We start from the raw sequence: 24,689 nt of genomic DNA on the forward strand, positions 1-24,689 counted from the left end.
TATGGACACAGCTGATCACGTGATGTGGTAAAAGGCCAATCACAGCGGCCTTTTACCACCTGATCAGCGGTGTCCAATGACACGCTAATCACAGGGAAATGCAAGTGCCGGTTCTCGGCTTCACTTTCCTCACGGTGTCAGATCGTGAGGAAAGTACTGCAGAGAACCGGCAGTTGTCAGAGCGGGGATCGGCACTGATGATCAGTGCCCTGATGATCGGTGCCCAGCAGTGACACCCGCAACTTCCGCCCAGCAGTGCGCCCACTAGCTCCGCCCACCCGTGCCCAGCAGTGCACCCACCTGTGCCCAGCAGTGCCCCCACCTGTGCCCAGCAGTGCCCCGACCTGTGCCCAGCAGTGCACCCACCTGTGCCACTCTGCAGTGCCACCTACCTGTGCCCAGAAGTGCCACCTACATGTGCCCAGCAGTGCCACCCACCTGTGCCCACCCACCTGTGCCCACCAGTGCCACCCACCTGTGCCCACCCACCAGTGCTGCCCACCAGTGCCACCCACCAGTGCAGCCCAGCAGTGCTGCCAGACAGTGCCACCAGTCAGTGCCCAGGGGTTGTGCCAGTCAGTGCCGCCAGTCAGTGCCCAGCAGTGATGCCAGTCAGTGCCGTCTATCAGTACCCATAATCAGTGTCACCTATCAGTGCTGCATATCAGTGCCGCCTATCCGTGACCCCTAATTAGTGCTGTCTATCAGTGCCGCCTATCCGTGCCACCTCATTAGTACTGCCTATCAGTGCCCTTTAGTGCTGCCTATCAGTGCCCATCAGTGCCGCCTATCAGTGCCCATCAGTGCTGCCTCATCAACGCACATCAGTGAAGGAGAAAAAATACCTGTTTGAAAAATTTTATAAAAGAAACAAATAAACTTTTTTTTTTTTTCAAATTTTTTTATTTATAGCGCAAAAAGTAAAGTGCCCAGTGGCGATTAAATACCACCAAAAGAAAGCTCTATTTGTGAGAAAAAAATGACCAAAATTTCATATGGGTACAATGTTGCATGACCGCGCAATTGTCAATCAAAGTGCGGCAGCGCTGAAAGCTGAAAATTGGCCTGGTAAATAAGGGGGTATAAGTGCCTGGTAGGCGAGGGGTTAATCATGTCTATACCGACAAATTGTAGGCAATGTGGGTTTCTATTTTGTTTTTTTCCAAAAATGCATGGATACCGAATGTTCTTTAACCCTTTCTTGATATTACACAGGTGTTCCCTTAATCTGTCCCTTAATCTCCTAGTTGTTCTTCCTATATATTGTTTGCCGCATGAGCATTCAAGAAGATACACTACATGCGTACTATTACAAGTAATGACCGACTGTATGTCGTAAAATCTTCCTATCTGGTTAGAGCAAATAGATGTCACCTTTTTTGTGAATGCCATTATTGACGCAATCATGCATCTATTGCACGGAAAAACCTTTACGACTGAAGAAAAAGGATAACTGCTTGGGTGGGTCCACTACATTCGGAGCTAATGAGTTCCTCAGCGGGAGTGCTTTACGATAAATGATTTCGGGAGCATCCGGTACGGCCTCTCCTAAGATGGGGTCATTTTTACCTATAGCCCAATTGTTTTTTATCATTTTCGCAATTTGTTTAAATTGGACAGAAAAACCAGTAACAAACGGACAAACCCTGTCTTTCTTAATTAGGTTTTTGTCCTTGGTTGTCAGGAGATTACTTCCATCCAGATTACCCACTTCCTTGATTTTATCATCTAAAATCACGGGGTCATTACCTTTCTCCACGAATCTCTTTTTAAGAATATTGGTGTGGGACCTCTGCAGCTTGTCTCATGAGGACATCTAGGCCACCACTGATTGCTGATTACCAATATTATGAGTCCTGACCCTTACACTGTATAATTTATATTGTACATTACATACTCCTGACCCCTGCACTATATACTCTATGTTGTACATTACATCCTCCTGACCCCTGCACTATATACTCTGTGTTGTGCATTACATACTCCTGACCCCTGCACTATATACTCTATGTTGTACATTACATACTCCTGACCCTTGCACTATATACTCTATGTTGTACCTTACATACTCCTGACCCTTGCACTATATACTTTGTTGCACATTACATACTCCTGACTCATGCACTATATACTCTATGTTGTACATTACATCCTCCTGACCCCTGCACTATATACTCTATGTTGTACATTACATACTCCTGACCCCTGCACTATATACTCTATGTTGTACCTTACATACTCCTGACCCCTGCACTATATACTTTGTTGTACATTACATCCTCCTGACCCCTGCACTATATACTCTATGTTATACATTACATACTCCTGACCCCTGAACTATATACTCTGTTATACATTACATACTCCTGACCCCTGCACTATATACTCTATGTTATACATTACATACTCCTGACCCCTGCACTATATACTCTATGTTGTACATTACATACTCCTGACCCCTGCACTATATACTCTATGTTATACATTACATCCTCCTGACCCCTGCACTATATACTCTATGTTATACATTACATACTCCTGACACCTGCACTATATATTCTGTTGTACATTCCATACTCCTGACCCCTGCACTATATACTCTATGTTGTACATTACATCCTCCTGACCCCTGCACTATACACTCTGTTGTACATTACATACTCCTGACCCCTGCACTATATACTCCATGTTGTACATTACATACTCCTGACCCCTTCACTATATACTCTATGTTGTACATTACATCCTCCTGACCCCTGCACTATATACTCTATGTTGTACATTACATACTCCTGACCCCTGCACTATATACTCTATGTTGTACATTACATACTTCTGACCCCTGCACTATATACTCTATGTTGTACATTACATACTCCTGACCCCTGCACTATATACTCTATGTTGTACATTACATACTCCTGACCCCTGCACTATATACTCTATGTTGTACATTACATACTCCTGACCCCTGCACTATATACTCCATGTTGTACATTACATACTCCTGACCCCTGCACTATATACTCTGTGTTGTACATTCCATAGTCCTGACTTCTGCTCTCCCCCTCCCCCCCACTGCTATATATACACATAATATGGATTCTCTTTTGTTACACCCATTTCCTCTCAGCTGGACATTTTATATCGGATGATGTGATTGGAGCACAGACTTTTACATGGTGATAATAATGTGATAACATCCTCCAACTTTGGACCCTTAAACAGAAAGTGATAATGAGGGAGGAGTCAATACCCCAATGATGGTGGTCTTCAGGATCAATCCAGTCTTCATCTTGGTTGTTCTCCCCCCATCCTCACTCTCTGACCTCTGGTGGGGCTCAGCCCCGCTGTTCTTCATGACTAAATCATGGACTAAATAAGGAAGTGCAGTACTTCTTGTGTTGGGAAGATGGCGATGAGTGATAGAGGGGGTGGGGACCCTCGTCCTATAATCCCCTCATCACTGTCCCTCCTATAAAAGACAGTTCTGGTTGTTTCCTCACTCTCTGACTAAGGTCCATGAATACAGAAATGACCTGGTAGGAGATCAGAGGAGCCATTTCCTAGTTCCCTTGAGGGTGGAATTGTAAGCTCCTCAGAGACCAAGCTGCCTGATGTGGGCGGAGTCCTGGTTTGGGGGAACCAATCAGCTCCTGTCTAGTAATCCTCTTTGTCTTTGTATTTTAGTCCATGGCCGGGAGATGAGGAAAACCTCTGAGGATTGTCTCACTTTGTCTCCAGACTGGAAAGTAGAAGATGAGGACATCACACAGTATAGTCCAGGAGAAAACCCGGCTCCCTCCAATGTCCATCCGGCACCACCCAGTGTAGATGGACCATCGGATTCCTCGTATCCTGAGGAACCTCAGACTGTGCGGGACCGGGCCGGTCTTCCAACAGAGAAGAGCTTCTCCTGTACTGAGTGCGGGAAGGGTTTCCGTTATAAATCCCGTCTTAATAGGCATAAAAGATCTCACACGGGGGAGAAGCCGTATTCCTGTCCTGAGTGCGGGAAATGTTTTTCAGAGAAGTCCAGTCTTTACATACATCAGAGATCTCACACGGGGGAGAAGCCGTATTCCTGTCCTGAGTGCAAGAAATGTTTTTCAGTGAAGTCCCATCTTTACACACATCAAATATCTCACACGGGGGAGAAGCCGTATTCCTGTCCTGAGTGTGGGAAATGTTTTTCAGTGAAATCCCATCTTTCCAGTCATCAGAGATCTCACACGGGAGAGATGCCACATTCCTGTCCTGAGTGTGGGAAATGTTTTTCAATGAAGTCCAGTCTTTACACACATCAAAGATCTCACACGGGGGAGAAGCCGTATTCCTGTCCTGAGTGCGGCAAATGTTTTTCACAGAAGTCCAATCTTTACATACATCAGGTATCTCACACGGGGGAGAAGCCGTATTCTTGTCCTGAGTGCGGGAAATGTTTTTCAGTGAAGTCCAGTTTTTACACACATAAGAGATCTCACACGGGGGAGAAGCCGTATTCTTGTCTTGAGTGTGGGAAATGTTTTTCAGTGAAGTCCAGTCTTTACACACATCAAAGATCTCACACAGGGGAGAAGCCATATTCCTGTCTTGAGTGCGGGAAATGTTTTTCAGTTAAGTCCAATCTTTACATACAGTTGCAAGAAAAAGTATGTGAACCCCTTGGGATTAATTGGAGTTTTCCATGAATTGAGCATAAAATGTGCTCTGAACGTCATCTATGTCACAACAATAGAAGAACACAGTCTGCTGAACATAATACTACACAAACATTAGATGTTGCCATGGTTTAATTGCACATAACATGTAAACATTCACAGTGCAGGGAGGAAAAAGTATGTGAACCTTTGGACTTAATGACTGATGGACCCTCCTTTGGCAGCAATAACCTCAACCAAATGTTTCCTGTAGTTGCAGATCAGACCTGCACAATGATCTGGAGTAATTTTGGACCACTCCTCTTCACAAAACTGTTTCAGTGTAGCAATATTCTTGGGATGTCTGGTGTGAATCGCTCTCTTAAGGTCATGCCACAGCATTTCAATCGGGTTGAGGTCAGGACTCTGACTGGGCCACTCCAGAAGGCGTATTCTGTGCTGTTGCAGCCATTATTTTGTTGAATGACTTGTATGCTTTGGGTCATTGTCCTGTTGCATCACCCATCCTCTGCGGAGCTTCAGTTGGCGGACAGATGGTCGTACGTTTTCCTGCAAAATGTCTTGATAAACTCTGGAATTCATTTTCCCATCAATGACAACAATCCGTCCAGGCCCTGAGGCAGCAAAGCAGCCCCAAACCATGATGCTCCCTCCGACATGTTTTACAGTGGGGATGAGGTTTTGATGTTGGTGTGCTGGGCCTTTTTTTCTCCACACATAGTGTTGTGTGTTCTTCCCAAACAACTCAATCTTGGTTTCATCTGTCCACAGTATATATTGCCAGTAGTGCTGTGGAACATCCAGGTGCTCTTTTGCAAACTCCAAACGTGCTGCAATATTCTTTTTGGACAGCAATGGCTTCCTCCGTGGTGTCCTCCCATGTACTCCATTCTTGTTTAATGTTTTCCTTATTGTAGATGTGTCAACAAAAATGTTAGCATGTGCCAGAGATTTCTGTAGGTCTTTAGCTGACACTCTGGGATTCTTCTTTACCTCATGCAGCATTCTGCTCTGTGCTCTTGCAGTCATTTTTACAGGACGACCACACCTAGGGAGAGTAGCAACAGTGCTAAACTTTCTCCATTTGTAGACAGCCTGTCTTACCGTGGACACATGAACATCAAGGCTTTTGGAGATACTTTTGTAACCCTTTCCAGCTTCATGCAAGTCAACAATTCTTGATCGTAGGTCTTCTGAGAGCTCTTTTCTGCGAGGCATGGTTCACATCAGACAGTGCTTCTTGAAACCAGTAAACCCAAAACAGGTGTGTGTTTTTTAAGGGCAAGACAGCTGTCAGCAACACATCCAATATCATCACACTGATTGGAGTCAAGGTTGGCTCACTCCTGGCTCCAGTTAGCTCTTGGAGAAGTCATTAAGCTAGGGCCTCACATACTTTTTCCTCCCTGCACTGTGAATGTTTACATGTTATGTGCAATTAAACCATGCCAACATCTAATGTTTGTGTAGTATTATGTTCAGCAGATTGTGTTCTTCTATTGTTGTGACTTAGATGACGTTCAGAACACATTTTATGCCCAATTCATGCAAAACTCCACGTAATCCCAAGGGGTTCACATACTTTTTCTTGCAACTGTACATCAGAGATCTCACACAAGGGAGAAGCCATATTCCTGTCTTGAGTGCAGGAAATGTTTTTCAGTTAAGTCCAGTCTTCACAGACATGAGAGCTCACACATGAGGGAGAAGCCGTATTCCTGTCCTGAGTGTGGAAAATGTTATTCAGATAAGTCCCATCTTCACAGACATGAGAGATCACACACAAGGGAGAAGCCGCATTCCTGTCCTGAGTGTGGAAAATGTTTTTCAGATAAGTCCCATCTTCACAGGCATGAGAGATCACACACGAGGGAGAAGCCGTATTCCTGTCCTGAGTGCGGGAAATGTTTTTCACAGAAGTCCAGTCTTCACAGACATAAGAGATCACACACGAGGGAGAAGCCACTTTCCTGTCCTGAGTGAGGGAAATGTTCCTCACTGAAGTCCTGTCTTCCTGTACATCAGGGGTCACACACAACCCTGGAGGTGTATTAGTACCTTGAGTGCGAGAAATGTCTTCTAGATGAATGTTGCTGGACATCCCAGCTCTCATGTGGGGAAGAAGCACACCCTGATATACACCTCAGATATACTCCATGGCTGATATTCATCATGGAAGAAACAGTTCAAAAGGAGATCAGAGGTCCTCAAAGACATGGATGAAGTGTGGGGCCTGGTTGACCATTGATATCAGGAGAAGAATAAAAATGGAGTCCTGCCCTAGATCACTGGGTTGGCTTTTATATATTATATACTAGAGATGGTTTGCGCCTACATGGAAGGGGGTCTGCTGTGCTGGGGGAGGGGTTTATGGGAAGGCTGGAGGAGTATATAAACTAGGATGGAGGGGGAGGGAGAATTCAATTATAACGGGGTAGACAGGTCAGTACTTATTGGGGGGTGGAATGGGGAAAGATGGGGGGAGGGCTATGGCAGATGATAAGAAGGTTCCCATGTTACAAACAACCAGTGGAAATTTATGTCGCTTTTTTCACACAAATAGAGCTTTCTTTTAGTGATATTTGATCAACTGTGCGCTTTTTAATTTTGGCGTTTGAAAAAAAATATTTTCTCGTTTCTGTCATAAACAATATCTAAAAAAACTAAAATTGAATCATAAATTTAGGCCTAAATGTATTCTGCTCCATGTTTTTGGTTAATAAAATCCAAGTAAGTGAATATTGATTGCTTTGTGATAGTTATAGTGTCTATAAACTATGGGAGAGATAATGGAATTTACACAGCTTTTACTTTCTGACCGCCCATCACATTTCCTGAGGTGCTAAAATACCAGGATAGTACAAACACCCCCAAATGGCCCCTTTTCGGAAAGTAGACACCCTAAGCCAGGGGTGTCCAAACTTTTTTGGAAGAGTGCCAGATTTGATGTAGTGAACATGCGCGAGGGCCGACCATTTTGCCCGACATTCTGATGAACCATTAAAATTAAATGCAAATGAACTATTTTATGCAAAAGTTTATTGAAAACGGCATACTTTTCATTTTGTGACTTGGATGACAAATCTAAACAGGTGTTAAATCACTCTGCCTTTAATCTCTGTTTTTTTTACTTCTTTTAATATTCTGCCTTAATGGTGGCCCTTGTGGCTTTGTGTGGAGGCTCAGCACTCTCTTGCCGTTGGACTTGACGTCATCAGCCAGCACAGGGAGAAGGAAAGCCCAAATCTCGCGAGATCTCGGAGGTCGCGAGATTTGGGCTTTGTTTCTCCTTGCACTGTCTGATGACGTCAAGCGATCCTGAGCACCAATCCATTATAGCCCAAATTGATAAATGGTAGCCCCAGTAGTAATTCCCTGCGCACCACCTGGGATCCCTCGGCCCACGTTCCGGACCCCACAGATGAGCTGCCCAATATATAACTTACAGCCCTCCACTAGTGATTCTGCGAACGCCACTGAGGACTCCAGGGATCTGTCGAGCAGGAATTGATGTCATCAGCCGGCACACAGAGAAGGAAAGCCCAAATCTCACGAGATCTCGGACGTCGCGAGATTTGGGCTCTCCTTCCTGCGCCAGCTGATGATGTCAAGTGCCGCAGCTAGAGATCGCTGGAGTCCTCAGTAGCTTTCAGGGAATCACTACTATCACTATATTTGGGTAGCTCACCTGTGGGGCCGTTTCAGTCCGGAACGCGGGCCGCAATTGGTCCGCGGGCCGGACTTTGGACATGCCTGCCCTAAGCTATCTAATGATAGGCATATTGAGTCCAAGGAAGATTTTTTTTTATTTTTTACACAAAGTTGTCATTTAAAGTATATATTTCTCACACAAGCCATGGGTATATGTGGAATTACACCCCAAAATACATTCTGCTACTTCTACCGAGTATGGGGATACCACATGTTTGAGACTTTTTGGGAGCCTAGCCACATAAAGGAGCCTGAAATCCAATGACCACTTTGAAAGCCTGAAGGTGCGTAACTTCCTCATTACACTTCCTCACTACCTATCACAGTTTCGGAGGCCCTGACATGCCAGGATAGCACCAAACCCCCCCAATGACCCCTTTTTGGAAAGTAGACACCCCAAGGAATTTAAAAAGAGGCATGGGGAGTATTTTTCAGATCTCATTTTTTCTCACAAGGTTTTGAAATCGAAAAAAAAAACAAAAACATTTTTTCTTTTTTTTATATTTTCAAAAACTTGCGGCAACAAATGAGATCTACACTATCGGACGCTTCTCGGGGCTGCAGTTCCTCTGAGTTCCACAAGGTGGTGATCTCATTTCTACCCAGTCAGGAAGTCTCTATGGAAGACAGATAGGAAGTGATGTCAGGTACAGACAGGAAGTGATGTCAGGTACACACAGGAAGTGATGTCAGGTACAGACAGAAAGTGACCTGGAATAAAGACAAAGTTCCATGTGGCACAAAGAAAAAGAGACATCGGTGGAAGTGGCAGCAGAGGAGGTAATAAAATGTTATTTACTATTTACACCCAGTAACCCCCCGTCATGTCTGTCCTCTTCCTCCATAGTCATCTCCATCCTCTTCCTCCATAGTCACGTCCATCCTCTTCCTCCATAGTCACGTCCGTCATCTTCCTCCATAGTCATTTCCGTCCTCTTCCTCCATAGTCACATCTGTCCTCTTCCTCCATAGTCATGTCCGTCCTCTTCCTCCATAGTCACTGTGACATCTTTTATCTCCAGCAGATGATGATACAAACATATATAGTGTGGGGACCCAGATGAACCCCTTCAGGGGGAGGAGTTGATGATAATATATTTGCTCCCAAAGCTGGCCTACATGGTTCAGTTTTATCGTTCAGCCAGCGGGATGAGAGAAAAAAATATTATTATTATACAGGATTTATGGCGCCAACAGTTTGCTCAGCGCTACAATATAATGGGAGACAATACAGCAACAATACAGATTAATACAAGAAGTTAGGAGGGCCTGATCCTGGGAGCTTACAATCTAGGAGGGAGGGGCTAGTGGTACAAAAGGTAGTAACTGTGGGGGATGGACTGGTAGGAGGAGTAGAATATTCCATTATTAGCTGAGGGCAGGATAGGCTTCCCTGAAGAGAGAGGATATCAGAGATCGCCTAAAAGTGAGCAGAGTAGGCGATAGTATGATAAATTGGGGTAGAGAGTTCCAGAGGATGGGAGAAGTCCTGGAGATTAGCATGAGAGGAGACAAGGGAGCTAGAGAGCTAGAGGTCTTGTAGGGAGCGGAGAGGACGGTTTGGGTGATATTTAGAGATAAGATCGGTGATGTAATTTGGGGCGGAGTTATAAATGGCTTTATATGTTATTGTTAATGTTTTGAATTTTATCTGTTGGGCAATGGGAAGCCTGTGGAGGGATTGGCAGGGAGGGGTGGAGTACACTGAGTGGAATTGGGGAGAGAGGGGTGGAGGACACTGAATGGATGCCAGTGGAGGGATTGGCAGAGAGGTTTGGAGAAGACTGAGTGGAGGCCAGTGGAGTGATTGGCAGAGAGGGGTGGAGGACACTGAGTGGAGGCCAGTGGAGGGATTGGCAGAGAGGGGTGGAGAACACTGAGAGGAGGCCAGTGGAGGGATTGGCAGAGAGGGGTGAAGGACACTGAATGAAGGCCAGTGGAGGAATTGGCAGAGAGGGGTGGAGGAAACTGAATGGAGGCCAGTGGAGGGATTGGCAGAGAGGGGTGGAGGACGCTGAGTGGAGGCCAGTGGAGGGATTGGCAGAGAGGAATGGCAGATACAGAACGGTTAGTAAGGTGGATGAGTCTGGCAGCAGCATTCATGTTAGACTGAAGAGGGGATAGCCTGCGATGAGGTCGGCCAATGAGGAGGGAGTTACAATAGTCAAGGTGAGATATAACAAGGGAGGGAATAAGTTGCTTAGTGGTTTCCGAGGTTAGGAACGGGCGTATCTTGGAGATATTGCGGAGGTGAAGTCTACAAGATTTGGACAGTGATTGGATTTGGGGCTGAAAGGACAGATGGGAGTCTAGGATTACACCTAGTACCCTGGAATGAGGGGAGGGACTGATGGTTGTATTATTGATCTTGATGGAGAAGTCAGGGGAGGGGGCACGGGCTGGAGGGAATACTAAGAGCTCAGTTTTGGAAAGATTGAGTTTGAGGAAGTGGAGTTACATCCATGCCGATATGTCACTTAGTAGGTTAGTAATGTGAGAGGAGACTGAAGGGGCGAGGTAAGGGGTAGAAAGATAGATTTGTGTGTCATCAGCATAGAGATGGTACTTAAAGCCGTGGGAGTTTATCAAGTGACCAAGGGAGGAGGTGTAGATGGAGAAGAGAAGGGGTCCAAGGAAAGAACCTTGAGGGACCCCTACAGAAAGAGGGAGTGAAGAGGAGGAGGCAGCATTATAGATAACACTGAAGGAACGCTGCGATAGGTAGGAGAACCAGGAGAGAACAGAGTTTCAGAGGCCAAGAGAGTGGAGTTTTTTGAGAAGGAGGGGATGGTCAACAGTATCAAAAGCCGCAGAGAGGACAAGTAGTAAGAATATGGAGTAGTGGCCATTGGTTGGGATGAGTACGGAGTCGTGGCCATTGGTTGGGATGAGTACGGAGTAGTGGCCATTGGTTGGGATGAGTACGGTGTAGTGGCCATTGGTTGGGATGAGTATGGAGTAGTGGCCATTGGTTGGGATGAGTGCAGAGTAGTGGCCATTGGTTGGGATGAGTACGGAGTAGTGGTCATTGGTTGGGATGAGTACGGAGTAGTGGCCATTGGTTGGGATGAGTACGGAGTAGTGGCCATTGGTTGGGATGAGTACGGAGTAGTGGCCATTGGTTGGGATGAGTACGGAGTAATGGCCATTGGTTGGGATGAGTACGCAGTAGAGGCCATTGGTTGGGATGAGTACGGAGTAGTGGCCATTGGTTGGGATTAGTACGGAGTAGTGGCCATTGGTTGGGATGAGTACGGAGTAGTGGCCATTGGTTGGGATGAGTACGGAGTAGTGGCCATTGGTTGGGATGAGTACGGAGTAGTGGCCATTGGTTGGGATGAGTACGGAGTAGTGGCCATTGGTTGGGATGAGTACGGAGTAGTGGCCATTGGTTGGGATGAGTACGGAGTAATGGCCATTGGTTGGGATGAGTACGCAGTAGAGGCCATTGGTTGGGATGAGTACGGAGTAGTGGCCATTGGTTGGGATTAGTATGGAGTAGTGGCCATTGGTTGGGATGAGTACGGAGTAGTGGCCATTGGTTGGGATAAGTACGGAGTAGTGGCCATTGGTTGGGATGAGTACGGAGTAGTGGCCATTGGTTGGGATGAGTACGGAGTAGTGGCCATTGGTTGGGATGAGTACGGAGTAGTGGCCATTGGTTTTAGCAGTTAGTAGATCATTAGTGAGGTTTAGTAGGGCAGTTTCAGTGGAGTGTAGTGAGCGAAAGCCAGACTGTAAAGGGTGAAGAAGGTTGTTGTCGGTGAGGTGGGAGCTCAGGCGATTGTAGACTAAGCGTTCTAGGAGTTTAGAGGTAAATGGCAGCAGGGAGATGGGTCTTAAGTTGTTCAGGTTGGTGGGGTCCAGGGAGGGCTTGTTAAGTATGGGAGTGATGTGCGCATGCTTTAGAGGGGAGGGGAAGGCACCAGTAGAGAGGGAAAGATTGAAGATGTGAGTGAGGGAGCATAGGATGGAAGAAGAGGGTGACCGTAGTAGTTGTGAGGGGACAGGATCCAGGGGGCAGGTAGTGAGACGGGCTTCTAAGAAACCTTAGTGACCTCTTCGGCAGTAGCGAGGTCAGAAGAGGAAAGTGTTGAGGGAGGTTTAGTATACGGTATGCTAAGTGGGATGGATGTCTGTGCAGTGGTGATGCCCCTACGAATTGCATCAATCTTGTTTTTGAAATGATTTGCAATCTCATGAGCAGTGAGTGAGGTACTGGGTGGAGGTAGAGAAAGTAGAGAGTTAAAAGTAGAGAAGAGATGACGAGGAGTGGAAGGTATTAATAAGAGTGACTAAGTCTGCTTGTTTGGCAGCATGGAGGGAGGAATTGTATGTGAAAAAAACAGATTTATATCGGGTGAATGCTTGTTGAGCTTGTTCAGTCTGCCAAGGTTGTAACGGTTAGGGCCTGATGCTTCGTGTTGTTAGAGGAGCAAGTGAGTCTAATGTGGATGATAGTGAACTCTTCTAGACAGCAGTGGCCAGGTCAGGGCAGGACAGGGGAGAGATTCTGTCATAGAGTTGGTCAGTTGCAGAGTGGAAAGGAGCCGGGTTCAAGTTGTGAAGGTTTCTGCGGGTAATTGTTTGCTGCTTGGAGGGATAGGTGTTTGAAGACGAGGAGACTGTGAAGGTGATGAGATTGTGATCAGAGAGAGGAAAGGGGGTGTTTGTGAGGTTGTAGGGAGTGCAAAGATGGAAGAAAACAAGGTCTAATGTATTCCCATCAGAGTGGAGGACTGTATACATTGTGCTAATGCCCTCCCTGGACCCCAATGACCCGAACAACCTTAGACCCATCTCCCTGTTCCCATTTACATCTAAACTCCTCGAGCGCCTCGTCTACACCCGCCTATGCTCTCACCTCAATGACAACCACCTCCTCGATCCCCTACAGTCTGGCTTCCGTCCCCTACACTCCACCGAAACCGCCTTACTCAAACTCTCCAACGATCTTCTAACCGCCAAAGCTAATGGCCACTATTCAGTGCTCCAACTCTTTGACCTCTCTGCGAATTTCGACACAGTCGACCACCCCCTCCTCCTCAAAAAACTACACTCCCTCGGCCTCAGAGATTCTGCTCTCTCCTGGCTCTCATCCTACCTGTCACAATGCTTTTTCAGCGTACCTATAATGCTACCACCTCCCCCTCACTCCCCCTCTCTGTTGGGGTCCCTCAAGGCTCTGTCCTCGGGCCCCTTCTCTTCTCCATCTACACCTCCTCCCTTGGCCAACTCATACACTCTCACGGCTTCAACTACCACCTCTATGCCGACGACACACAAATCTCTCTCTCAACCCCCCACCTCACCCCCTCGGTCTCCGCCCGAATAACACACCTACTGAGCGACATATCAGATTGGATGTCGCTCCACTTCCTTAAACTGAACCTCTCCAAAACTGAGTTTCTTGTCTTCCCCCCAACCCGGACCCCACCCCCCATTGACTTCTCCATCACATCCAACAACGCCAATATCAAACCCGCCCTGCAGGCCAGAGTACTTGGTGTCATTCTGGACTCCAACCTATCCTTCCAGCCCCAAGTCCAATCTTTAACAAACTCGTGCAGACTCCACCTCCTCAACATGCAGACTCCACCTCCGCAACATGCAGACTCCACCTCCGCAACATCGCCAAAATCCGCACGTTCCTAACCCCAGAAACCACTAAACAGCTCATCCACTCCCTCATCATATCACAACTCGACTACTGCAACTCCCTCCTCACTGGCCTGCCTCGCCGCTGGCTATCCCCGCTTCAGTCCATCCTGAATACGGCTGCCAGACTCATTCACCTTTCCAACCACTCCATCTCAGCCACCCCCCTCTGCCAATCCCTCCACTGGCCTCCACTCAGTGTCCTCCACCCCCCTCTGCCAATCCCTCCACTGGCCTCCACTCAGTGTCCTCCACCCCCCTCTGCCAATCCCTCCACTGGCCTCCACCCCCCTCTGCCAATCCCTCCACTGGTTTCCGATTGCGCAACGGATCAAATTCAAAATCCTAACACTGACGTACAAAGCCATCCACCATACTGCCCCGAACTGCATCACTGACCTAATATCCAAGTACCACCCAGCACGCACACTCCGCTCCTCACAAGACCTCCTTCTCTCTAGTTCCCTGGTCTCCTCCCATGCCCGCCTCCAGGACTTCTCCAGGGTGTCACCCATCCTCTGGAACTCCCTGCCCCAACCCATTAGATTATCACCTACTCTCCTCTCCTTTAGGCGCACCCTGAAAACCCATCTCTTCAGGGAAGCCTACCCCACCCCCTGCTAACTTGCCGACCTCCTCCACTCTTCCTACCACTCCATCCCCCACAGCTATCTCCACCTGTGCCACCATCCCCTCCCACCTAGATTGTAAGCTCCAAAGAGCAGGGCCCTCAATAACCTCATGTTTTGCATTGTATTGTTATTGTTCTGTCACATGTTCTGTCCCCCTTTGTAATGTACAGCGCTGAGCGAACCATTGGCGCTTTATAAATACTGTATAATAATAATAATAATAATAATAATCATGCAAAAGATGAGGTTATGTTGAAGAGTTGGGATGTAGCCGGGTTGTTGACATTAATAGGGATGGTAAAATCTCTGAGAATGATAGCGGGTAGTTCAGAGGAGAGAAAGTAGGGTAGCCAGGCGGAGAAATCATCAAGAAAGCGGGACACGGGTCCAGGAGGCCGAGAGATCACTGCAATCCTCAGAGAAATGGGAGAAAACAGCCGGATGCAGTGAGTCTGGGAAGAAGAGAAGGATAGAGAGGGAGGGTTAGGGGGGACTTGAAAGGTGCTCAGTGGGGATAGAAGCAAACCAACCCCACCACCTTTCTGACCACTGGGTCTGGGTGAGTGGGTCCAGAGGAGGCCTCCATAGGGAAGTGCTGCGGGGGAAGCAGAATCTGCTGCTTGGAGTCAGGTTTCTGTAATTGCTAGTAGGTTAAGGGAGCCGGAGACAAAAAGGTCATGGAAGGAAATAGAAGTGATTCCCCATCCACACATTGGAGGTGGATGGGGGAATCCTCCCCGCTGCACTCTTGTATTCTGACAATGGGGGGACTCCTCCGCTCTCAGAATACACAGATCAGCACTGAAGCTATTGGCTGCAGCCGCTGGGGGAGTGGCTTTTATCCGGCAGTGGCCACACATGGATGGAAATGTGAGCGATCCCTGCTGAACCTGCTGAATTTCCATGGATCTATGGTCACCTTCAGTGACTTCCTCCCCTCCCCCTCATCTCCTTCATGATGGAAGTCATGCTGAGATCATCTCCCATTGGCTGAGCAATATTCTCATTTGTCTCTCAGCTCCTTCTTGCTATTCCTCGTCCTGCCTGTTGTTTCCTTGGATTGATTTTCTGTGTAGTGACCCCGGCTTGGTCTCTTGGATGCGCTCGTCTGTTGCTTGCCCTGACCTTTCTCCTGATTCCTGGATCTCCTCCTCATCTCTCCTCCATATCCTCTTACACAGCTTTTCTCCACACCTGCAGTGACCCTGGGGGGAGGAAACTTGGCACCAGCACGCCGCCAAATCCATCCCCACCATTAGGGGCTCTGGAGACAATTGTCTGCTATTTACACTCCGTTCCTCCGCACGTCACCTGATCACATGACAGCTTACTTCCACAGATTCCGGACAGATTTCTGGATGGTAAAGGTCAAAGTTCACTCTTCAGTTTAGGAGAGGTAGGACGCACCCAGGAACAAGGATTTGGTTTGTATGGAAGCCTAATATAGAGGACCCCTCAAATCTCCCCATCCCTGATAGAAGAGAGAAAGAAGAAGAAGATTCTAGAAGTCACCAGAGAGATCACTGAGCTGCTGACAGGAGAGGTGAGCGGTGCCGGGAATTCTGGGACATTCTCCAGTAACAGACAAGGGATGTGTCTGGATGGTGACTGTATCATTGTGTGTGTCAGGTTCCTATAAGGTGTCAGGGTGTCACTGTCTATTTCTCCATGGAGGAGTGGGAGTATTTAGAAGGACACAAGGATCTCTACAAGGACGTCATGATGGACAATCAGCCGCCCCTCACATCACCGGGTAAGAGGAGACTTTATTGTAAAGGAGAGAGCAGTACGGAGGATCCACCTAGATCCCCCATCATCTGATAAACACATAGAAACAATGGATTCAGTCAGTGTGTGTGTTTCCTACAGATGGATCCAGTCATGGGAACCCACCAGAGAGATGTCCCCGTCCTCTGTATTCCCGGGATTCCACACAGGAAGGTCACACCATCCCTCACCATCATCAGGTAGATGAGGAACAATCACTGATAGTATCATTAGGATCTGTACATTATCTGCATTGTTACCATTGATGTCATTTTTATTATATATTCAGAGTGGAAACCTGAGAGATCCTAAAGTTTATGTTAAAGAAGAGATAAAAGAGGAGGAGGATGAGGATGGGGGGATGGAGGAGTCAGAGCTTCTAAAAGAACACAAAGATCTGTACCAGGACACCATGGTGGAGTCATCCAGCTACAGGAACCCCCCAGAGAGATGTCCCCGTCCTCTGTATTCCTGGGATTCCACACAGGAAGGTCACACCATCCCTCACTGTTACAAGGTTGGTGGGATGGAGTATCTAGAACATGGACTTGTGGAGACAATGTGTGGATGTTGTGTGTGATGTCACAATCATAAATCTTACATTTTACAGATGATATTTTCTCTCATTTCCTTGATTTAGAGTGGAGATCCAATCGATATAGAATTTGAGGTGAAAGCAGAAGAAGAAGAGGCGTATGTGAGGGATGATCAGCAGTCTATGGAGGAGGATGGAATAACGGGGACATTTATAGAGGAGGACACTCCTACAGAGATCAGCACAGGTGGGTCATGAACACTAAATCCATTCCTCCACCCATACTGCTCACTGATTGGTCCAGAGTAGGGCGGGGACTGGGTGATATCAGCCTGTAATCCCCTGGTCACTTTCCTGAGCTGTGTTCCCCGTCCTGTATTCCTGGATTTCTCTCGGATAATCTTCCTTCTCTGTGCTGCAGACACAATTTATGTATCTAGACTGGATTTATGGAGGTTCTGGGGTTCAGCTGGCAGCAAAATGTGGATTTTTCCTATAAGCATTGCATAATGTAGGCACCCAGGACATGTGACTGGGGTCTCCTGCCTTGTGCCTGACTCTTCCAGGGGACCTTCTCTGTTATCTGCTGGCTGTGCCGGGTGGAGGGATATGTCTGTAGTGTCTCAGACCCAAGTCACTGAGTGCAGTCTCAGGAGATGGGAGACAAGCAACCCTTTAAGAACCTTTAATTACTGAATACCAATATTATGAGTCCTGACCATTATACTATACAGGTGAAACTCGAAAAATGAGAATATGGTGCAAAAGTTCATTTATTTCAGTGCAGCAACTTAAAAGGTGACACTAATATATGAGACTCATTACATGCAAAGCAAGATAGTTCAAGCCGTGATTTGTCATCATTGTGATGATTATGGCTTACAGCTCATGAAAACCCCAAATCCACAATCTCAGAAAATGAGAATATTCCATGCAATCAATAAAACACGGATTGTACATAGAACAATATCGGACCTCTGAAAAGTAGAAGCTGCATATGTACTCAGGACTTGGTTTGGGCCCCTTTTGCAGCAATTACTGCCTCAATGCGGCGTGGCATGGAAGCTATCAGCCTGTGGCACTGCTGAGGTGTTATGGAAGACCAGGATGCTTCAATAGCGGCCTTCAGCTCTTCTGCATTGTTCGGTCTCATGTCTCTCATCTTTCTCTTGGCAATGCCCCATAGATTCTCTATGGGATTCAGGTCAGGCGAGTTTGCTGGCCAATCAAGCACAGTAATCCCACGGTCATTGAACCAGGTTTTGGTGCTTTTGGCAGTGTGGGAGGTGCCAAGTCCTGCTGGAAAATGAAGTCAGCATCCCCATGAAGCTCGTCTGCGGAAGGAAGCATGAAGTGCTCCAAAATCTCCTGGTAGACGGCTGCGGTGACCCTGGACTTAATGAAGCACAGAGGATCAACACCAGCAGATGACATGGCTCCCCAAATCAACACAGACTGTGGAAACTTCACACTGGACTTCAGTGTGTGCCTCTCCATTCTTCCTCCATACTCGGGGTCCTTGGGCCTCTCCATTCTTCCTCCATACTCGGGGTCCTTGGGCTTCTCCATTCTTCCTCCATACTCGGGGTCCTTGGGCCTCTCCATTCTTCCTCCATACTCAGGGTCCTTGGGCCACTCCATTCTTCCTCCATACTTGGGCTCCTTGTGCCTCTCCATTCTTCCTCCATACTCCGTGTCCTTGGGCCTCTCCATTCTTCCTCCATACTCTGGGTCCTTTGGCCTCTCCATTCTTCCTCCATACTCGGGGTCCTTGGGCCTCTCCATTTTTCCTCCATACTCGGGGTCCTTGGGCCTCTCCATTCTTCCTCCTTACTTGGGGTCCTTGGGCCTCTCCATTCTTCCTCCATACTCTGGGTCCTTGGGCCTCTCCATTCTTCCTCCTTACTCTGGGTCCTTGGGCCTCTCCATTCTTCCTCCATACTCCGGGTCCTTGGGCCTCTCCATTCTTCCTCCATACTCCGGGTCCTTGGGCCTCTCCATTCTTCCTCCATACTCGGAGTCCTTGGGCCTCTCAATTCTTCCTCCATACTCGGGGTCCTTGGGCCTCTCCATTCCTCCTCCTCCATACTCAGGGTCCTTGGGCCTCTCCATTCTTCCTCCACACTCCGGGTCCTTGGGCCTCTCCATTCTTCCTCCATACTCGGGGTCCTTGGGCCTCCCCATTCTTCCTCCATACTCGGGGTCCTTGGGCCTCTCCATTCTTCCTCCATACTCGGGGTCCTTGGGCCTCTCCATTCTTCCTCCATACTCGGTGTCCTTGGGCCTCTCCATTCTTCCTCCATACTCGGGGTCCTTGTGCCTCCATTCTTCCTCCATACTCTGGGTCCTTGGTTTCCAAATGAGATGCAAAAGTTGCTCTCATCAGAAAAGAGGACTTTGGACCACTGAGCAACAGACCAATGTACACTCTGTTGTACATGACATCCTCCTGACCCCTGCACTATATACTGTACAGTGGATATAAAACATCTACACACCCCTGTTAAAATGTCAGGTTTCTGTGATGTAAAAAAATGAGACAAAGATAAATGATTTCAGAACTTTTCCACCTTTAATGTGACCTATAAACTGTACAACTCAATTGAAATACAAATTGAAATCTTTTAGGGGGGAAGTAAACAAAAAATACTAAAATAATGTGGTTGCATAAGTGTGCAATTAAGCAATCACAACCACAATCATGGTAAATAGGAGTCAGTACACACCCGCCATCATTTAAAGTGCCTCTGATTAACCCCAAATAAAGGCCATCTGTTCTAGTCAGTCTTTCCTGACATTTTCTTAGTCGCATCCTACAGCAAAAGCCATGGTATGCAGAGAGATTCCAAAGCATCAGAGGGATCTCCTTGTTAAAAGGTATCAGTCAGGAGAAGGATACAAAAGAATTCCCAAGGCATTAGATGTACAATGGAACACAGTGAAGACAGTCATCATCATGTGGAGAGAATATGCCATAACAGTGACACCACCAACAGTGACATCACCAACAGTGACATCACCAAGAACTGGACGTCCCTCCAAAATGGATGAAAAGACGAGAAGAAAACTGGTCTGGGAGGCGGCCAAGAGGCCTACAGCAACATGAAAGGAGCTGCAGGAATATGTGGCAAGTCCTGGCTGTGTGGTCCATGTGACAACAATCTCCGTGTTCTTCATATGTCTGGTCTATGGGGTAGAGTGGAAGACGGAAGTCCTTTCTTAGGAAGAAAACCATCCAAGCCCGGCTACATTCTGCAAAAACACATCTGAAGTCTCCCAGAAGCATGTGGGGAGATGTGTTCTGGTCTGATGAAACCAAGGTTGGACTTTTTGGCCATAATTCCAAAAGATATGTTTGGCACAAAAACAACACTGCACACCACCAGAAGAACAGAATACCCACTGTGAAGCATGGTGGTGGCAGCATCATGCTTTGGGGCTGTTTTTCTTCAGCTGGAACTGGGGCCTTAGTCAAGGTAGAGGGAATTATGAACAGTTCCAAATACCAGTCAATATCGGCACAAAACCTTCCGGCTTCTGCTAGAAAGCTGAACAAAGAGGAGCTTCACCTTTCAGCATTGCGACCACCCAAAGCATCCATCCAAATCCACAAAGGAATGGCTTCACCAGAAGAAGATGGAAGATTTGGAATGGCCCAGCCAGAGCCCAGACCTGAATCCGATGGACAATCTGTGAGGTGATCTGAGGAGGGCTGTGCGCAGGAGATGACACGCAATCTGACAGATTTGGAGTGTTTTTTCAAGGAAGAGCGGGCAAATATTGCCAATTCAGGATGTGCCGTGCTGATAGACTCCTCCCCAAAAAGACTGAGTGCTGGAATCACATCAAAAGGGGCTTCAACAAAGGATTAGTGTAAGGGTGTGTACACTTATGCAACCAGATTATTTTAGTTTTTTATTTTTACTTCCCCCAACTAAGTGATTTCAGTTTGTTGTTTAACTGAGTTGTACAGTTTATAGGTCACATTAAAGGTGGAAAAGGTTCTTAAATTATTTATCTTTGTCTCATTTTTTTTTACATCACAGAAACCTGACATTTTAACAGGGGTGTGCAGACTTTTTATATCCACTGTATGTTGTACATTACATACTCCTGACCCCTGCACTATATACTCTATGTTGTACATTACATACTCCTGACCCCTGCACTATATATTCTGTTGTACATTTCATACTCCTGACCCCTGCACTATATACTCTGTTATATATTACATCCTCCTGACCCCTGCACTATATACTCTATATTGTACATTACATACTCCTGACCCCTGCACTATATACTCTATGTTGTACATTACATACTCCTGACCCCTGCACTATATACTCTATGTTGTACATTACATACTCCTGACCCCTGCACTATATACTCTATGTTGTACATTACATACTCCTGACCCCTGCACTATATACTCTATGTTGTACATTACATCCTCCTGACCCCTGCACTATATACTCTATGTTGTACATTACATACTCCTGACCCCTGCACTATATACTCTATGTTGTACATTACATCCTCCTGACCCCTGCACTATATACTCTGTTGTACATTTCATACTCCTGACCCCTGCACTATATACTCTGTTGTACATTACATACTCCTGACCCCTGCACTATATACTCTATGTTGTACATTCCACAGTCCTGACTTCTGCTCTCCCCCCTCCCCCCACTGCTATATATACACATAATATGGATTCTCCTTTGTTACCCCCATTTCCTCCCAGCTGGACATTTTATATCGGATGATGTGATTGGAGCACAGATTTTTACATGGTGATAATAATGTGATAACATCCTCCAACTTTGGACCCTTAAACAGAAAGTGATAATGAGGGAGGAGTCAATAACCCAATGATGGTGGTCTTCAGGATCAGTCAAGTCTTCATCTTGGTTGTTCTCCCCCCATCCTCACTCTCTGACCTCTGGTGGGGCTCAGCCCCGCTGTTCTTCATGACTAAATCATGGAGTAAATAAGGAAGTGCAGTACTTCTTGTGTTGGGAAGATGGCGATGAGTGATAGAGGGGGTGGGGACCCTCGTCCTATAATCCCCTCATCACTGTCCCTCCTATAAAAGACAGTTCTGGTTGTTTCCTCACTCTCTGACTAAGGTCCATGAATAAAGAAATGACCTGGTAGGAGATCAGAGGAGCCATTTCCTAGTTTCCTTGAGGGTGGAATTGTAAACTCCTCAGAGACCAAGCTGCCTGATGTGGGTGGAGTCCTGGTTTGGGGGAACCAATCAGCTCCTGTCTAGTAATCCTCTTTGTCTTTGTATTTTAGTCCATGGCCGGGAGATGAGGAAAACCTCCGAGGATTGTCTCACTTTGTCTCCAGACTGGAAAGTAGAAGATGAGGACATCACACAGTATAGTCCAGGAAAAAACCCGGCTCCCTCCAATGTCCATCCGGCACCACCCAGTGTAGATGGACCATTGGATTCCTCGTATCCTGAGGAACCTCAGACTGTGCGGGACCGGGCCGACCTTCCAACAGGGAAGAGCTTCTCCTGTCCTGAGTGCGGGAAATGTTTCCATTATAAATACAATCTTAATAGGCATAAAAGATCTCACACAGGGGAGAAGCCATATTCCTGTACTGAGTGCGGGAAATGTTTCCAATCTAAATCTAGTCTTAATGTGCATAAAAGATCTCACACGGGTGAAAAGCCCTATTCCTGTTCTGAGTGTTTGAAATGTTTTTCAAAAGTGTCACATCTTTACACACATCAGAGATCTCACACAGGGGAGAAGCCTTATTCATGTCCTGAGTGCGGGAAATTTTTTTCAGTGAAGTCCAGTCTTTACAGACATCAGTTATCTCACACGGGGGAGAAGTCATATTTTTGTCCTGAGTGCGGGAAATGTTTTTCACAAAAGTCCCATCTTTACACACATCAGAAATCTCACACAGGTGAGAAGCTGTATTCTCGCCCTGAGTGTGGGAAGGGTTTCCAGCATAAATCAGAGCTTAATGTGCATGAAAGATCTCACACTGGGGAGAAGCCGTATTCCTGTCCTGAGTGCGGGAAATGTTTTTCAGTGAAGTCCAGTCTTTACAGACATCAGAGATCTCACACGGGGGAAAAGCTGTTTTTTTGTTCTGAGTGTGGAAAATGTTTTTCAGAGAAGTCCAAACTTCATAGTCATCAGAGATCTCACACGGGGGAGAAGCCGTATTGTTGTCCTGAGTGCGGGAAATGTTTTTCAGACAAGTCCCATCTTTGCAGACATCAGAGATCTCACACAGGGTTGAAACCATATTCCTGTCTTGAGTGCGGAAAATGTTTTTCACAGAACTCCAATCTTCATGAACATCAGATATCTCACACGGGAGACAAGCCGTATTCCTGTGCTGAGTGTGGGAAATGTTTTTCACAGAACTCCAATCTTTACAGACATCGGAGATCTCACACGGGGGAGAAGCCACTTTCCTGTCCTGAGTGAGGGAAATGTTCCTCACTGAAGTCCTGTCTTCCTGTACATCAGGGGTCCCCACACAACCCAGGAGGTGTATTACTACCTTGAGTGCGGGAAATGTCTTCTAGATGAATGTTGCTGGACATCCCAGCTCTCATGTGGGGAAGAAGCACACCCTGATATACACCTCAGATATACTCCATGGCTGATCTTCATCATGGAAGAAACAGTCCATAAGGAGATCAGAGGTCCCCAAAGACATGGATGAAGTGTGGGACCGGGTCGGCCATTGATGGCAGGAGAAGTTTTCAATGTATTTTCCATCAATGGAAGACATTCCAGCAGCTCAGATGTGATCCTAATAACATTGGTTCCCCCATTCACACAGGAGGAATGGACATGAACTCTCACTGAGGGAATTGCTATACAAACATTCTATGAATAGACCCCCAAATGTCAGGAGACGTTTCTATAAAGACAGGAAGTATGGAGCAGAGAAATGAATAGACCTCCCAGCAATGTTATTACCAGGCTGCAGCTAGGGGGAGCTCTAATGTCACCCCAGCAGAGGGATCCCATCTAGCCCACATTAACCCTCTCACTGCCAGAGCTGTTTCTGCATGATTTTGCACACATGGGAAAATGCAGATTTTGGTCCTGAAGATGAGATAAACCCCCAAACATCTATTCTGTGACATCAGAGGCCCTGGAGAATAAAATGGTGGTGATTGTTAAGGTGTTCCCCGTACACAGATTCCCCTTCATATCCGCCTTTATTTCCTCCTTTCCCCCATTTTCTATGTTGGGATCTTTTCTACAATACTTTGTTATAATAATGGAACACGTTGTGTATTGTATTGTACACCAATAATAATGACTCCGCCCCCACATTCCAGACAAGGGATCTTCCTGACCAATCGGATTCCTTCCTTTACTGTTTCCTGATTTTTATGCTTCAATCTTGTTAAATGTAAAATTATAATAAAACATTTATTGAACAAAAACTATTGTGTGTGTCGGTGCAATGACGGCAAACTTCAATATAGAACATTGCTCCTCGGTGACACCTCACACCCTTCAATAACGGCGCAGAGTGCGGGGGTCAGCAGTATATCATATACAGCCCACCATACAGAGTGCAGAGGGGGGCTGTAGTGTGCCCCCCTCCTGATCCATACCAGACCACATGTACACAACATGGGGGGCACCTTACCAGGAGGATTCCCCCAGGCATAGCACCCTGGCTGGTGGCTGTGGGGATCTGTGGGTGGGGGTCATATTGGAT

The 24,689-nt window shown here is 46.8% G+C and overlaps 2 protein-coding genes across 2 annotated transcripts in view; both read left to right on the forward strand.

Annotated features, from left to right (window-relative positions):
• The first annotated feature begins 3,659 nt into the window (after positions 1–3,659).
• LOC149450580 (uncharacterized) lies at positions 3,660–4,691 on the forward strand. The gene has a single exon (XM_089691704.1). The coding sequence runs from the start codon at positions 3,705–3,707 to the stop codon at positions 4,689–4,691; it is 987 nt and encodes a 328-aa protein (XP_089547830.1). The 5' UTR covers positions 3,660–3,704.
• Positions 4,692–6,359: 1,668 nt separating this feature from the next.
• LOC149450581 (uncharacterized) overlaps positions 6,360–24,689 on the forward strand; it is a 90,958-nt gene continuing 72,628 nt past the window's right edge. The window contains exons 1-2 of the mRNA XM_089691705.1: positions 6,360–6,549; positions 22,269–23,410. Coding sequence (XP_089547831.1) covers positions 6,360–6,549; positions 22,269–23,410 — 1,332 coding nt within the window. The remainder of the gene's footprint in view (positions 6,550–22,268; positions 23,411–24,689) is intronic.

Source organism: Staurois parvus, unplaced genomic scaffold (genome assembly GCF_062004578.1).
Source record: "Staurois parvus isolate SC_StPar_1 unplaced genomic scaffold, SC_StPar_1.0 ptg000570l, whole genome shotgun sequence".
In the NCBI taxonomy this organism is placed as follows: Eukaryota; Metazoa; Chordata; class Amphibia; order Anura; family Ranidae; genus Staurois; species Staurois parvus.

What these genes read in the sequence shown, in the direction of transcription:
- LOC149450580 (XM_089691704.1), top strand. Translation starts at nt 3,705, where the DNA reads ATGAGGAAAACCTCTGAGGATTGTCTCACTTTGTCTCCAGACTGGAAA.